The sequence below is a fragment of the Dermochelys coriacea genome, chromosome 5, assembly GCF_009764565.3.
Source record: "Dermochelys coriacea isolate rDerCor1 chromosome 5, rDerCor1.pri.v4, whole genome shotgun sequence".
Classification (NCBI taxonomy): Eukaryota; Metazoa; Chordata; order Testudines; family Dermochelyidae; genus Dermochelys; species Dermochelys coriacea.
Window position 1 is genome coordinate 122,912,994 of NC_050072.1, and position 17,776 is coordinate 122,930,769.

Sequence of the window (17,776 nt, forward strand, 5' to 3'; positions counted from 1 at the left end):
ATCGCATGTGCTAAAATGTGGGACCGGATCCTCGACTGGTATCAATTGTCCTTGCTCTGTTTGTTCCAAAGGAGCTATGACAATTTACACCAGCAGAGGATCTGGCCCATTACTCATCTTAAGTGATCACTCTCCTTACAGTGTGTATGATAAACCCATTGTTTCATGTTCTCAGGGGCAGGAGAGAGTGAGTCTGTGGGTAGGTTTGGAGGGGGAGGGGTACTGGCATTAAGAGATTTGCCAGGGTGCTGCAGCTCCCCCAGGTTTTAGGTGGGGCTCAGCTCCAGAGATTGGGTCCAGCTGCCTGGCCCCTTGTTGGAGGCGAGAGAGGTCCAGGTCTGGCTGCGGGCTGCCCACCCCTCGCAGTGGGGTCCCAGGGTCTGGCTGCCTGGCCCCAGGCATGGGGTCAGGTCCAGCTGCCAGCTATCCAGGTCCGGCTGCCCGGACCCAGGGTCTGGGTCCAGCTGCTGGCTACCTGGCCCAGCGCTGCAGGGTACGGGTCTGGCTGCCCGGCCCTGCACCTCGGGGTCCCAGGGTCTGGCTGCTCGGCCCCATGCAGTGGGGTCCTGGGGTCAGGTTACGGCCGCCTGGCTCCGCACGGGGGGTGGTGTGTGGGGGTGTGTGTATGTGTCCGTCTGTTCCTCGGCTGTCTGGCCCAGGGCTCTGCTCCTGGCCCCGCTCGGGCGGGGTCACTAGACATAAAGGATTATAGAGGGGCTTTCGGGGAGGGGGGGCCTCAGTGGTTCTCAGCCTGTGGCCCATGTAACAGCCAACAATGATAAACAAGTTGAGAATCACTGATCTAGGTAAGTTTCCAGATAGTAAAGTAGTGAGTTTGCAACTTCTGAGGAGAACAACACAGAATGCCAATGTGTTTCCTATTTCCTCTGCCAGATATTGTGTAAAATTAAATGTAAAACCCCTTTCACTTCTACCTGCTGTACAACAGAGAGACCATGGAAAATCCACTGTCAATGTATATTGTTTTCCCCCCACAGCATGCTGTACATACCAACTAGAAACTTATCCAGCCAGACCTGGTGGAAGGAACTCTATGTTGCAAGCATATTACATTATTATACCAGATACTCATTGGATTTTATGCTGTTTCTCCCAAGATTGCAAAAAAACAATGACAGCACCTTTAGTCTGTGGGCTAACAGGGCAAGAAAAACTAGGATGACCTGTAGGGATTCATCCTGAAACACCAACTTCAAGTGCGCTATGCTGATTTATACCCGCTGAGGATTCAGTCCATGCGGGTTAAAATACAGCTGATCATGGTGCCTTTCATATCTTTGGGGAGATGCTTATGCATTGGGGTGAATTAACTGCCCCCAAGGAACCATCAATTCCCATCAATGCCGCCTATAACAGAGGCCTGATTGAGCAACGTAGGCTGTGCCAAAGGACCAGAGATCTTTCTTGAACTTTCAGTGCTAGAACACACTTAGAGAAACCTGTCCAAACTGGCTCATTCCAAATATAAATGTCATCTACCCATAAAAATATAATTTATATTTGGCATCTCAACATTAAAAACAGGGTAAGTATTTGTTGCCTGGAAAAATAAGAGTAAGAGAAACGCACACTTTTCCAGCTGCACTATTCAAATAAATATTAGATTCAGCAATCTTCCCAAAATTACAAATGAAATAGCGGCAAAGAGTCCGCTTCATCGGAAAGCTTATGCTCCAATACATCTGTTAATCTATAAGGTGCCACAGGACTCTGCCACTTTTACAGATCCAGACTAACATGGCGACCCTTCTGATACCTTACAAATGAAATGCAACCAGCCCCAACCGCATTTCTCCCACCTGGAGTTGCAACCAAAGCGGTTCTTCAAGGCAGCGGCCAACATGTCTTATTGTCTGTGGTGTTATCATATTCTTTGATATAGGTGAGTCAAACAAGTTACTGAGATCACTACAGGGGTAACTGAATGAAATTCTATGGCCTATGCTATGCAGGATACAAGACCAGAGGATCTAATGGTCCCGGCTGCCTTAAAACCTCACAATCTTTGTTGAGTCTTTAAAATTAATGGGCCAGATCCTCTGCTGGTGTAAATTGTCATAGCTCCTTTGGAACAAACAGAGCAAGGACAATTGATACCAGTCGAGGATCCGGTCCCACATTTTAGCACATGCGATAACAAACCCTGGAGTGTCATAGGGCAAAATATTCTATTTGGTTCAATTTATGGAGCTTCCTCTCCGTATTGTTTTTTGGGATAATAATAGCACTTCAAAGAAGTTACCAACATCTGGCACATTTTTTCCGCAAGAAACACAGACAAAAACCACACTCTTTACATAAAGGAAACAAAAACAAGTGTTAGCTATTTATGTTATGGATATGGTTCACATCTGGATTCGCTACAGGAGTGCAAGCTGAACCCAACTCCTGTTGAAGTCCACCATTGACTTCCAGGGGAACAGAGACCCTGGTAATGGGGGCTCCTCAAATGAGAATCCCCCCATACTGGGAATTGGCCCTCCAAACTCTTTTCAAGTTTCTTGCTTCTGATTCCATCAGTGGAAAGGAAAACAGAATTTGGATCAACATTTACATCTTCCTGTAACTTTAATGAAACGTTTCTCCCTTAGGATCTCTGTTAATGAGACATTTAGAATACAGAGGTCTATAGCCATGAAGAAGACCTGCAAAGAAAAAAAAATGAGCTTGTGTCATTTCTGTCTTTTTTTATGATGTGTGAAGAAGGCCTTTGAGTTTGTTTTTGTTTTGGAGAAATGGGGGCAGGAAGGGAGATTTTCTATTGCTTTTAACCATTAAAAACGGGAACACTAGTGCAATTACCACAACAAGAAACAAGAGAGCGAAAGACGAGCCACTGAGACAGGAAGGTATTTTTAGTCAGTCTATTAAGAACTTTGTTTACTTTTAATACCCAAGTCCAATACCCAATACACACCTTGTCAGTTAAGGTGTAGGAGCTCATAATATATATCTATGGAGACCCCCTCCCCCATATGAAGCTCTCCAGCAAAACCAGATTTGATAGATTTGCTATTTCCATGGTAAAATGCAAGCAGAAAAAAACCTGGAGGTTAGGTGGCAGGGGGAAGACTCAAAAAACCTTTCAGGTCCTTAAACATTATAAAAACCAAAAATGGACACAAGTGGAACTAAAAAAATCCTTTGCAGGTTGCCTTTCAAATAGGCATACAGTTGCAAAAAGTACTGTTATTTTCTTCTGTTTCATCTGACTGTCCTAAATTATAGTGCAAGATTCAAGCACCAGCACCACAAATGTTATACTAGAAAGTGGCAAGGAATTAATCTATCTTCAGAGTTTTTTTACAGACTCATCCTGGTAGTATCTAAGCCCTGTCACTGCAATGATTGGGGAAAAGAGTGTATTTCCACTTGCTGCATGCATACACTACTCCCATTAAGTGTACTGGGATAATGTGCCTGCTTTGGATGAATATACACTCTGCTGTCTTTGGATATTGCAGTTTCCATTCATGCAGAGTCATGCAATAACCCCAGAAAAAGAGATCTCAAGATGGCAGCCAGAAAACCATATAGAAATAAAACTAACCTGATCCTACACCACATCTCTTATTATGCCAGATATTTAACTTCAGGCTCTCACCTGGAGCAGTTTTGTAAGCCACTGTTCTGGTGGGCAGTGGAGGTGCGCTCTTTGTGATGGGACTCTGTGCCATCTGTAGACCTTGCCTCTGTCTCTTCAATTCCTCCTCTCGTTCCTGGGCTGCTCTGATCTCTTCTTCTATCATGGACAAAGTCCGCTGTTTTCTTGACCTTAGCTTAAAAGGACCCATGGTCACCTCGGGCTCTTGTGTAGCCAGGATGGAAGCAGTGCTTCTAAGCTCGGCTGCCTCAGAGTACTTGCTAAAATAGCTGACCTCCTGCCTGTTTTCCTCCACAATGAATGGCTGGCTGGTGGGGGATACAGAAGATTGCTGTGAAGTCTTCCCTTCCCTGAGTCCTGAGTTTTCATTTCTTGAAGTCTTTGGTATTGTATCCTTTTTTTCTTGAACAGGAGAAGACACCTGAGGTGGCTCAAACGTTGTGCTCTGCTCCTTCTCAGAACATGGCGCTGTGCTGACTTCTTCCTGGTCTTTGACAGAGTTCTTCTGCTCTGCTTTGTCTGTCGCTGGTTTAGAGCCTGTTTTGTCAGCTTGCTCAGCTATGGCTTGTTGAATAGCATTTTGAACTAGTAGGCCAGCGTGGTAGTCCAGCTGGTCATCAACCAGCATGGAGTCTAGCAATGTGGAGGAAGGGGAGTAAAAGCCATGGTCACTAAATGACTTGGAAACACCTACCCGGCACTCTGAGGGGTTGTCTGTTTGGGGGGTCTGGGGTAGAGAGAAATCTGCAAGTGAATTTTCTTGGAGGGGATTCATAGTCTCATTAGAAGCACCACTGTCACTGATATTATCCATGCTGAAATCATTGGACAGAGTTTCCAAGACTGTGGTATCCTGAGATCTCACCGACAATTCATCCAAACCAGAGTCCAGCTCCTCTGGAGGAAAAGACACATTGACCGACCTTGAAAACTGATCTAAAATGCCAGGGTCATCGTCCTTCACCACCATGAAGACTGCTCTTGCACTCATGAATTCACTGTCATCTGCCCACAATTTTGTGGTCTGTCCAATCTTTGAGGTATCACTGTAAGACAATTCTCTTACTGGGTCAGTTGGACTACTTTGAATATTTCCAGGATGACCCTCTGAGACACAGGAGACCTTCTGAGCTTTTACAATGGTTATATCATTATTCTCAAGTGGTACAGAAGCAGGTCTTGTCATGGAAACTGTTGGTCTGTCTACTTGCGATGGGCCAATGGGTTTGTAGAAGGGCTTGATAGAGAACATTTTCGGTGCCCCTGATCTCTTTGGTGCAATCTGACTGTTAGACTGACCTGAATTTTCCATTAACTGAAACTGTTTCCTGGCTGCTGAAAAATCTATCTGTTCTGTGACAATATCTTCTTTTTTAACACAGCCTGGCTCAGGAGGTACAAAGGAATAGGCCACCTGTTTTGGTGACGTTGGTGTTATGCTTTGTTGCTGCTGCCTCTCTTTGCGTTCCTTGTATTTCTTGTGGGACTCTAGATGCTCTTCATCTAACTGCTCCTCCAGTGTCTTTTCTTGGGGTGGGTTCCACCATTTGGCTGCAATGCTAGGATTTTTCTTTACCGCTTGGCTTTTAATAAGCTCCCTTCTTTCCTTTTCAAGTTCAATAATTTCCTCTGATGGCCTCACTTTCCGGACGCTGTACTTCTCCTTCTCGTTATCATCAAAGAGCTTGGATGGCTTCTTTTCTTCCTGGAAGGCTCGCAGTTCAAACTTAGCCTCTTTCTTAATAGTAGTTAAGGTTAGTTCTCCATCCTTGGAGGATCTTCTGGAACTTGTTGAGGAACTTGGACTCGCCGGCATTTTTAGATTGCCACAAAGCTCCTCTTTCTGTCCATCTGAAGAATGGCCATTAGGTTTCAGCTTCTCAGCCATTACATTGGTTTCATTCTGTTCAATGACTGGGGATGCTTGCCTGCCAGCTATTATGATGTCCTTTTCGTTGGGTACTGACTCACTGTTAACATGAACAGATGGACCAGAGGCATTCACAATGATTGCACTTGGCTCAGGGGAGCATGTCCCATTGAAGGGGTTATCTGCAGCAGAATCACAGCAATTGGCCTCCAGCACTTCATCTAGATATCTGATCTCTTTAGCAACTTCACTGTCCAGGGATTCATGCCTGTCCTCAAGGCCATTGTGACTGGCAACAGGCGAAAAGAAGTGGGTTGGATTGTCTGCAGGTTGTGTTGAAGCCACCACAGTGATGTTTTTATGTTCCGAGACTGGGACTTCAATTTCCATTTTCTCTTCCTTTGTAGCAAGTAAGCTAACAGGCTCCGGGAACTTGGCACAATTTCGGTCTTTGTCTTTTCTCAACCTGATGTCATCCTCAGGGATTCTGGACGATTTCTAAAAGGAAAGAGAACAAAACCATGGTAAAGTCCTATGAAGAGAAATTTTCTTTTATGCAGAAAGCCAAGAGCAAAAATAGTAAACACCATCTGGAAAGCAAACCCTAGTGTTTCCTAAAGTTAAGATTAAAGCAGCCATATGCAGTGAGGGAAGGAAAGACAAATCAATAATGCTTTTATACTAAAGAATATACATCTTATAATAACTTGGAAGAGATAGTGCAGCAACAGCAAAACCGTCCTTTAAATATCTCCCATCTGAACACCATACACCCTTTCTGATAATTTTATACAAATGCTCAAGATTTTTGCTGAAATTTTAGCTTTGGGCTTCCAAGTCATCAAAGGCTTGACAGATTTTTTTAATGCCAGCACTACCACTTAGCACTTAGTACTTTTCACGTCACCCCTTGGAAGAGCTTTATAAGCACTAATTACATCTCACAATACCTCTGCGCAGTCGATTCCAGTTCCTTATTTACAGATACATAAGTTAAAGCATAGAAAGGTCAGATGACTTGCCCAAGGTCACAGAGTGAGTAAGTAGCATAGCTGACTTTAGAACTCAGATCCCCTGCTTCCCAGTCCCTCAAACTATGTCCACTGGGTCAATTCTCGCCTGATTCATTGAAGTCAGTGGCATTGTATGATTTTAAACAACATAATAAATACCATTCCTATTCTGGAATGGGCCAGTTTCTAAATCTCTTCTTCAGGCAAGGATTCAACCTGAATTTCATGGGACTACTCACATGAGTAAAGTTTTCAGGAACAGGCTTTACTCATTTTTGAATTTTAGCAAATCAAGTGAGAATACATGAATTCCTAGATTTATTAAAACCCAGCAAAAAACAGTTGGTGTTATCAAAAGCAGGGTATTTTTGAAATCTTTTTTTTTTTTTTTTTTTAAAGTACAGGAATTTGGCAAATCGTCATTGCAATCTGAAAACAGACACAATCCTAAAGTGGCATTTCTGTTCACTCTGTCTAGAATATTATATACAGAAAAGTGACCTATTAGTCCCTTTGAGGAATCTGGCCTTTTCCCCCACTTGTGCTTTTGCAGAGTGGCTGCTGAGGCAATGGTTTCAAAAATCACTAATAAAACTGTAGACCACACTGCAGATCCACAATGTTCCCTATTGTCAGCTAGTCTCATTGCTGCTGCTGTCATTTATCATGTCTGCTATTGATAAACACCCCAGCAGGAAGCGCTCAGCTAGAAACTCAAATACTTGTTTGCTTGGGGGCCCAAATAACTGCAACACATATAGGCTGGAATGGGAGCTGCAGACAGCTGGCACTTTGCAGGATTGTGTCCTAAAAGAATAGCTCTGTTTTTCAAAAACCTTTGAAGAGGTTTTGTTCACAACAGAAAGCAACAAATATATGAGCCATTAGCTGAAAGTCATGTAAATTTTAAAGAAACTGTCGAGTTTGGCTATTAGATATTTTCTGCTTTTTAACTGTATTTAAGTAGGAAGGAATTTTTTAAAAAGATCTTTTATTTATTTATTGTGCACAACCAAGTTTTACTGGTCTTACTTTCATTAGGTCTCAGTTCACTTTCTGAACTAATTTACTAACCTAACAAAGATTTTAAACTGAAGTGTCTAAAATTCCTTTTTAAAAACCATTTTATTTTGTACATGTTACAAATCTAAACTTGCGTCTATTGTTTTTGATCAGTGTGATATAGAACTAGTATCATAAATAGGGGTCTACTTAAATTGCGGAGAAATCACCTTTTCCGTAGGTTGGTCACGGCATAAATAGCAAATTTCGTGGATGTGTTGATACAGTATATTCCATGCCACCCTTACTTTAGTGCTGCTGCTGGCAGCAGTGCTGCCTTCAGAGCTGGGTGCCCAGCCAGCAGCCGCCACTTTCCAGCTGCCCAGCTGTAAAGGCAACACAGAAGTAAGGGTGGCAATACCGCAACCCCCCTACAACAATAGCCAGATTTCACGGGGGGAGGGGGGAACACACACCAGATTTCATGGTCCATGATGTGTTTTTCATGGCCGTGAATTGGTAGAGCCCTAATCATAAATGCTGATTTGCCTCAGATACAAAACTACATTAGAGAGGAGCAAATCTGGAAGCCCTGATCCAGACAAAACTCTCAGATTTATACGGGGGGTGGGCAGCTTCAGTTGGAGCAGGATGCAGAATCCAGAACGTTCCACATGTCTGTTGGGGAATTCCTTCACTACAGGAAAATCCTCAGCTCCTGCCTTATAGCTTTTTAAATCCCCTTTGCATCACTGCAGCAGTGCAAAGGGGATTTACAAGGGGATGAAGATCTGGACCTGACTCTTACCACAAAGAATATAGGCAGCAGCACCACTCTCTGGAACCCAATAAAGATGATTCCCAAACTAACCATCTACCACACCTAACTATCAATGAACTATGGGACAGTCTGGATCCAGAACTGAATTTTGTGGCACTAGCCTATCTCTACTCAGGAACCAGTAGGGGATCCTTTTTCTAAAAGAAGTCCAATTTCTCTACTCCTTGTGTCAGCACATATGGCACAGAACCTTTCTACAACCACCAGGACTGACAGCTTTTCCAAAGCTATAACTCTAGCAATGACATTTGTATTAACTCATAACTTTTGTTTCATCTTGTGTAACTATTACAGATAAATTAACTTCCTAGTAGGTCTGTCAAGCGATTGAAAAAAGGAATTGTGATTAATTGCGCTGTTAAACAATAATAGACTACAATTTATTTAAATATTTGTGGATGTTTTCCACATTTCCAAATGTATTCATTTCAATTACAACACAGAATACAAAGTGAACAGTGCACACTTTATATTTATTTTTGATTACAAATATTTACACTGTAAAAAACAAAAATAGTATTTTTCAATTCACTTAATACAAATAATGTATCATAACTTTATCATGAAAGTTGAACTTACAAATGTAGAATTATGTTAAAAAAAATAACTGTACTCAAAAATAAAACATTGTAAAACTTTAGAGCCTACAAGTACACTCAGTCCTACTTCTTGTTCAACTAATCAAGTTTGTTCACATTTTCAGGAGATAATGCTGCCTGCTTCTTGTTTACAATGTCACCTGAAAGCGATAACAGGTGTTTCCATGGCACTGTTGTAGCCACTGTCTCAAGATATTTATGTGCCAGATGCACTGAAGATTCATACGTCTTTCATGCTTCAATCACCCTTCCAGAGGACACGCGTCCATGCCGATGATGGGTTCTGCTCGATAACGATCCAAAGCAGTGCGGACGGATGCATGTTCATTTTCATCATCTGAGTCAGGTGCCACAAGCAGAAGTTTGATTTTCTTTTTTGGTGGTTTGGGTTCTGTAGTTTCCACATCGGAGTGTTGCTCTTTTAAGACTTCTGAAAACATGCTCCATACCTCATCCCTCCCAGATTTTGGTTAAGCCCCTCCACCTCTCTTTACCGTATCTTTCTGAGCCTTAGCATGCCTGTCTCTTGCTGTGGGCCCCCTCAGGGAATCCACTCGCTCTGGACCCTCGGGGCCTCAACTCCCAGAGGGAATAATGCAACCCTGTTGTCTAGATCGGAGCGACTCTCAGCCAAGGCACTTCAGATTCTTAAACCTTGGGTGGAATGCTGCAGCTATCTTTAGAAATCTCACATTGGTAGCTTCTTTGTGTTTTGTCAAATCTGCAGTGAAAGTGTTCTTAAAACGAACACCTATGTGCTGGGTCATCATCTGAGATGGCTATAACATGAAATATATGGCAGAATGTGGGTAAAACACAGCTGGAGACATACAATTCTCCCCCAAGGAGCTCAGTCACAAATTTAATTAATGCTTTTTTTTTTTTTTAACGATCATCATCAGCATAGAAGCATGTCCTCTGGAATGGTTGACGAAGCATGAAGGGGCATACGAATGTTTATCATATCTGGCACGTAAATACCTTGCAGTGACATTGTAAATAAGAAGCAGGTAGCATTATGTCCTGTAAATGTAAACAAACTTGTTTGTTTTAGCTACTGGCTGTACAGGAAGGAGGACTGAGTGGACTTGTAGACTCTAAAGTTTTACATTGGTTATTTTTTTTTTTTCAGTGCAGTTATGTAACAAAAAAAAATATCTACAATTGTAAGTTGTACTTTCATGATAAAGAGATTGCACTACAGTACTTGTACGAGGGTAACTGAAAAATGCTATTTCTTTGTTTGTAATTTTTACGGTGCAAATATTTGTAATAAAAAATAATAATACAAAGTGAGCACTGTACACTTTGTATCCTGTGTTGTAATTGAAATCAATATATTTGAAAATGTAAAAAAAATCCCCCCAAAATGATACATTTCAATAGGCATTCTATTGCTTAAAAGTGCGATTAATTGCAATTAATTTTTTTTTAATCACAATTAATTTTTTGAGTTAATCGTGTGAGTTAACTGCGATTAATCGACAGCCCTACTTCCTAGTAACAGGAAGGGGCATAGATCACTACCAGAGACATGCAGAACTATCAGCGATATGAAACAGACAGGGTAATACATGGCTTAAGGCTCTGACTCTATTCTTTTATTTGGGTAAATCTTGCTCTGGCTGACACATGGATGCAAAGGCAGAGGCATTGCTTGATGGTGAATCCTGTGCAAAAGGAACTCTATAAAGGACCAGAGCAGGATTCCTTGCAGTGACTGGAGAGATGCAGCGTTGGGCACATTTTGCTGTCCCTCTGATTAGAAAGTATTCCCACTATATGCTTTCGTCTGACTACAGCATATATGCTAGCTGGCTTTTGGTCTCTACGCACTCAACCACCAATAGTCAATGCCTCTACTGGAGACAGGATTTGTAATGAATCAGCATGCTGCACATAATAGATCCAATCACGAGATAAATCACACTCTCCTGCAGAGTTGAGACAAGGGCCAATTTACACTATTCCTTTCAATAATACCTCAGCACAATCAGTTAAAGGATCATTCAGATGAGTGCGTTATATTGTCCATAAAATGTTTACACTGAAGCAGGTCTATTTCCTTCAAGGTACAGTATCAGTTGGTGTTCAAATTTTATATATTGCTTCATATCCTATTTTTGTTTGCAAATTATTTTTAGTGCATGGAACAAAAGGTCAAGAATGATTTTATTGCTCACTTACATAACCTTAATTAGTAAAAACTCATCCTCTAATCACAGCCACAACCCACAACGCATAATTAGGTAGTTACATGTATATGCAGTAATTAGGCCATGCAATTATGGCAGTACATAATGACCTAAGTACAAGAGACTGTATAATTAGTACCATGAATGTAATTATGTAATAATGCATCTATTTACACAGTAAAACAAATAAGAGGCTATTCAGGAAAAATAATAATTACAAGTCTCTGTCATGGATTAGCAGTGATTGAGGGAGAAGTGGGAAGAAATGGCTGATTTTCAGCATGGAAGAGAAGTCAGTCCAAAAAAAAAAAAAAAAAGGGGTGGTGGTGGTGGAATTCTGATGCTTTTTTCTGCACTGTTTTCTCCATAGAATGTGGACAAAGTTCAACCAGCTCTAGTTAACAGTGTGGTGTCCTGGAAATCAGTGTTAGAACCAGGAGTCAATATATTTATTAATTATCTTGAGGACACAGTGAATAGTGGCTGGCAAAATTTGCTGCTGACACACGAGTATATTAAGGAGAGTCCTCAATGACCTAGTAAAACAGTTTGGGGATGAACATTTAGCAGACACGTGCTGGTTAGAGGCTGGTATGGAAGAAGGGGAATGGGGAGAGAGCTTCACGGACAACGTCATACTAAGCCACCCAGGACTGTTGCCATCTGGCAGAAAAAAGGAGGGGTGCTGGAATTTCTACCACAGTAATGTCCTGACCCTGCTTGGAAGTCCAGACTTTTCAATTATGTATGGAAAATGTGTAGCTCCATCACCTTCTTGCTGCTGGAAGGGAGAAAGAGCTTTCTCTTTCTTCTACTTTCTTCACAGCCCCTGGCTTCTATGAGTAGGGACAGTCTGTAAGTGGAGAGCGCTTGTGTTTGAACCTAACTACAGACAATGCTGTAGCGTTAAAGGTCTCCACATACCATTAACAGAGACTTACACTTCTCAGGAGACATGATGATATTTACCGGCCCTGTGCACATGCCTCCTTGTTTTCTCCTTTTAAGCCAGATGTATCAGGGTAATCAGTGTCATTCCTACAGCATTGCAGAACTTTGGTAAAGTGCAATTATTAGCTTCTTAGGAAATCATTAGCATATTTCCTCCTTTGTTGAATTCCTCATCTACAAAGTGTAAGTGTTTGAGAGCAGTTCATTTAGGAAAAAAATGTGGGAGTAGAGCTAGAGAGACCCATTGAATACATTGCCAGCTCTCTCTCTTTTGTTTGACTCAACAGAAAATGTATAAGCAGACGGAGTGGGAGACAATCCTTCCAACCCACAGAAACATTGCCCTTAAACAATAACAATTAAGGAAAAGTCTAATTAGCACCGTAATTAGTCATGAACTACAACATTATTGTTAATTTATCTACCAGCTTAAAAGAGCTGAAACAACATATTGTGGGTCTCTCTAATGGCTGCTTCCTGGCCATATATCAGGGCCTGTTCTCTACTTTCACCCTCCTTGACCTCTTGGCAACTTTAGACACTGTCAAACACTCCTTATTTCTTGAAATTTTGTCCTTTATTGGCTTTTGTGGCTCTGTCCTCTCCATTTTCCTCCTGCTTCTCTTGTCTCTCTGTCAGTGTCTCCTTTGGGTGGGTCATCCTCCTCCCCTCATCCACCTTCTCTGGGTGTCTCTTAAGGCTCTATCCTGGGCTTCCGTCTCTTCTCCTTCTGCACAGTCACCCTCAGTACTCTTATCTGTATGTATGGCTTTAACTGCCATTTTTATACGGATGACTCTCAAATCTACCGCTCTCCTGATCTCCCCTCACCTAATCTAGTTTCTTGGCCTGTCTTTGTTATACCTCTTTGTGCATGTCCAATCATCATCATAAACTCAACAATGCCAAATTTGAGTTCTTGATTTCCCAAACCCTTCCCTCTCCCACCTTCCTCTATTGCCATGGATACGACCACCATCCTCCCAGTCAGTCAGACCTGTAACCTGGGCAACACTTTCCCCTCCAGGACTCTCACTGTGCCCACACATTAAGGCCATTTCTAAATCTTGTGACTTTCTTATATCACATCTCTAAAATTTGGCCTTTCCTCTCTGTCCACACAATCACAACTTTCAGCCACATCCTCGCCATTTCACATCTGGCTTTTCCTTCTCCTTCTTGCTGGCCTTGACTTCTGCAAATTTGCTTCAGTGAAGTCTGTTCAAAATGCTGCTGCTACTAAAGTCACCTGCTTGGCTCATTGCTCTGACCACATCAGCCTCATCTTTGAATCCATCCACTGCATTCCCCCCTTTACTTCCACATAAAATACAAGCTTCTTGTCTTTTCCATTCCAGGCTTTTTGAAACTTAGCTTCATCCTGCCTTACTGATCTAGTAACCTATTGCAATGTTGACCCTGCCTTCCCTCAGTCAACCTGCCCAGCCTTTACTGTCCACCAGTTAGCATCTGCCTTACACACTCCCAGGCTCTCTCCCATGCAGAGTCAAACAGAACTCGTCTCTCCCAAGTGCCAGTCCAGTGCCTTTACCATGCTCTACCTTATGCCATAGGTATAGGCATGACTTTAAGCAGTTGCCTAGGCTTCCAGAGCTTCAGGGATAGTACTGTAAACACTAGGACCATTCACCACCAGGTCAGTCTCAAACTTCTATCTGGCCGTGGAGTGTCATTCCTCCCACCCAAATCCCTCTTCCAAAAGTCTGTTTGTGTTTCGACTCAGCTGTGTGCAGTGGGCACCCCTAGATCTCAATGCGTCTCAGACAGTATAAAAAAATCTGGGGCCATGTGGGAAATACTAGTGTTGGCTACAATGAGATGTGCAGAAATAGGGCCCTTAAGAGGAAGAGAAGATAACAGAGGTGGCTGGGTGGCTGTCTGGGCTGGAGAGGTTGAGAAGGAAGCATTGCAGGGAGAAACCAAGGACTATTTTTGCTTGGGGTTGGCTCTGGGTGGGTTAACTTTCGTAGGATTTGCAGAAGGGTATTTTCATTCAAATTTCCCCCTCTAAAAGAGGGTAGCTGCCTTGTGCATCACTGATGGGAGGAAGTTCCAAGCACCTTCTAGAACATTATTAAACCTTAGGATTTTCAAATATTTGGCACCCCTAAAGAGCAGATATAGCAGTTGCCAAACTACTTATCCTTGCTTATTCCATCCCCACAGTTACATTAAATGCTTCTCTGAGCTGGTCTTCTTCGTATGAACAGATTGAGGGGGGAGGGATAGCTCAGTGGTTTGAGCATTAGCTTGCTAAACCCAGGGTTGTGAGTTCAATCCCTGAGGGGGCCATTTGGGGCAAAAATTGGGGATTGGTCCTGCTTTGAGCAGGGGGTTGGACTAGATGATCTCCTGAGGTCCCTTCCAACTCTGATATTCTATGATTCTATGATTACTACGTTGTACTGATGTGCAACCTCCCTGGGTGCCACCACCCTCCCAGCCTGCCTATTTCTGGAGCTCCTTGCCACAGTGCCTTCCTGACACAAGGATTTCTGTGTCCCCCCAATTTCTCCCTTCAGGTTTTCCAATTTTCACCAGAATCACTATGATTCTTCCTATTGATGCCTAGAACATGCTGTTAAATTTTGGAATTGACTGGATGCGGCATTGAAAAGTTACTGTATTGCAGCCAAACAAACATCCATACGCCATCAATTTGACCATAGCACTGTGCTTCATTCAGCCAATTAAAATACTCAATATCAAAGCAGATACTTTAAATGCCAACTAGAAAGCTTTGTGCGTGGAAAACTTATAGCAAAGTCAAAGGGAATTTGGGTCACATAAGAAATGTAGGATCTGGTACCTGTCCACTTAAGGGAAAATAGGTGGAATATAGGAAACCTGCCTCATTAGGTGAAACTCCTGTGATAAATGTGTTGCTAAATGTCTGCAGGAAGTGTTACCATGATCCAGTGGCTAAAGCACTCGACTGGGACTTAGACCTGGGTGTTATTCCTAGCTCATCCGTTCACCTGCTGTGTGACCTTGGACATGTCACTTCACCTCTCTGTGCTTGTTTCCCTTCATACCCTTTGTCTTGTCTATTTCGATTATCAGATCTTTGGTGCTGGGCCTGACCCTTACTATTTTTAGAGTGCCTGTGGGTGAGAAAGCGTCAACAGCACCATGAGTCAGTGTTTGAACAAAAAATGAAGAGGACAGAGTGCAACGAAACAAAACACACATGCAGGATGGGAACCACTGTCCAGAGTATCCTGGCTGCTTTCAGCTCACACAACCACAACCATCCACCCACCTATGTAGGTTCTCACACCCATCATGATGATATCTGAGCATTGCCCCACATTCTGAAGTATACATGCTCTACCCTCTCTCGCAGCAGGGATTGGACTGCCTTTGTTTCTGGTGGGGCTAGCCTGAAAAGACTATTTTGAAGAAATGGGTTGGGCATTTTGCTTTTTTGAAAGCTCTTCAGGGAAGCTGAAAATGAGGAAAGCGATAGGGAAAGCTATATTCTGGTGGTGGTGAAAAGAGAGCTGAGAAGAAAGGAGCAATGGATACTGGGGATTGTGTAGGAAGAGCAAAAACACTATAGAGAGAAAGGAATAGGGTAGGAGGACTGCTGCTGACAAATATGAGGCACTCCCAGCCACAGCTGCTCGAAACATACAAACCTACTCTCCTGAACAATTTTGTCATTGTTTTTTTAATACATATAGGATTTGTAAGGCACATAATGTATATACTGATTGCTACCTTGGGAGCATGCTTGAGGAAATCTGTTCAACAATTCCTCAGATGTCTGCTCTTTGTCTATTAAAATGAAGGTGTAGTGATCCCATTTGCTTGGAAAGCATGCAAACAGTTTAGCAATATTCCCCTTAGTTCCAGCCTGAGCCACAGACTCCAACTTCCCCAGGCAGTACACAATACTATGCTTTTATAAAATCAGAATGTGATTCTTTTGTTGGTGTAATAAATAAAGGCTGGAGAACAGTGGCTCAAGAAAAGAAAAAAAATTATTCCGAATTCTCGACTGTCTATACTGGGGAACAGGATTTTTTTTTAAACTGTCTCCATGGCTTAAATGTAAACTGTGACCTGAATGACAAAGCTTCTGTTGCACAGCCAGGTTTCTATTTTCTGAACAACAAAGATTACCTCCCACTAAAACCAAGGTACGTATATTGGAAACGGTTTTCTCCAGGTAATAGGTGACCTGATCCTTTAAGCCAGTTATTTTCTCTTACCCTAAAAATATAAAAAGAAAAGGAGTACCCGTGGCACCTTAGAGACTAACCAATTTATTAGAGCATAAGCTTTCGTGAGCTACTCACGAAAGCTTATGCTCTAATAAATTGGTTAGTCTCTAAGGTGCCACGGGTACTCCTTTTCTTTTTGCGAATACAGACTAACACGGCTGCTACTCTGAAACCTAAAAATATAAACTTGTTCAGCCCATGAAGAATTTGTTACACTATCAGATTAGATGTAATCATTGCTATGGGAACAGGCACAGTACATTTCTACCGTCTGTAAATTAAAGACAAAAGTCTCATGAAGCTGTTGAAAAAAAGTAATTATTCATGGACTTTCATCCCTGCATAGGACTTGGATGGTCTGAGAAAGCTACACAGGCAAGGGGATTTATATGAAAATGTATGATCTGAGAATCAAAAGGTAATCATAAAATATGCTTGTAACTGTTGGATTGGAAAACAAAATGCTGCCTAGGAAAAAAATAGATTGTAAGTATCTGTCCTGTTCAGCTGGTACTAGCCAAAAAGTCATAGGTACAAGTTGTGTATCAGGACTCTAGTCCAGTACTCTTCTGCTGTGCAGTATTCGGGGCTGATGTACAGTAATGCAAGAGATCTGCCTCTCTTAAATCCAGATCCTTCCACCCAGACTTGGTGGAAGTTTAAGTTCCCAGATCACTTTCTGCACAGGGTGAAAGACGACAACCCCAGTGTGCTGTTCAACAACCTCTCTATCAATAAGACTAGTTCTAATGCCCTAGGTGTAGAGGTCGCCAATATATTAAAAAGATATATCTCCAGGTAAAGCTTCCAAAATAAGATAGGGAGCTGCTAGCAGGGTTCATTCATTTGCACTGCCAGCTATCTTCACTCTTTATTCAGAGCTCAAAAGGATTTGGAAAAACTTCCAGAAACAGGGATGCTTATCCAAAGCAATGGTGGCCTGTTAGCCTCCAATCATCCCGGCAGACCCCCGAGTGTTTGCTACTCTCTGCCCTGTTGCGTTCAAGAAAGACAGCAGCCCCATTCTCACCACTCTGGCACCATTAGGGGATCTCTCTTCCTTTCTGTTCTTGAGGGATAATGAAGGGCTTCTCCCCACATCATGGAAGGGGCATGGATTTGGGTTTCTGTTCTCGTGTTATGTGCCTCTCCCCTCGGCTGCATCTCTTCTGCTCCTGTCGCTTCCTCTCTCCCCTCACTCCTGCATCTTTCCTGCTGCCGCCACCTGCCCTCCCCACCACTTCTGGGTCACTGCAGTAGGGACTCTGCTGCCCGGGGAAGGCTGATGCTCCTGATGCTGTGTTGAGTGGGTTGCTCCTTGCAGCTCTTCCATCACTCAAAGATATCAGCAGAAAGGTGACAGTAGCTCAGGGTGGGAATGAGCCATTTCGCCTCCTGATTACAGTAAGTCATAGTGAATAGAGAACTAT

The 17,776-nt window shown here is 42.6% G+C and overlaps 1 protein-coding gene across 9 annotated transcripts in view; it reads right to left on the reverse strand.

The window, feature by feature from the left end:
- PALM2AKAP2 (PALM2 and AKAP2 fusion) overlaps window positions 1-17,776 on the reverse strand; it is a 410,575-nt gene that overhangs the window by 33,723 nt on the left and 359,076 nt on the right. For all 9 annotated transcript variants that reach the window (XM_038402234.2, XM_038402229.2, XM_038402230.2 and 6 more), the window contains one exon: window positions 3,626-5,993. In XM_038402234.2, coding sequence (XP_038258162.1) covers window positions 3,626-5,993 — 2,368 coding nt within the window. The remainder of the gene's footprint in view (window positions 1-3,625; window positions 5,994-17,776) is intronic.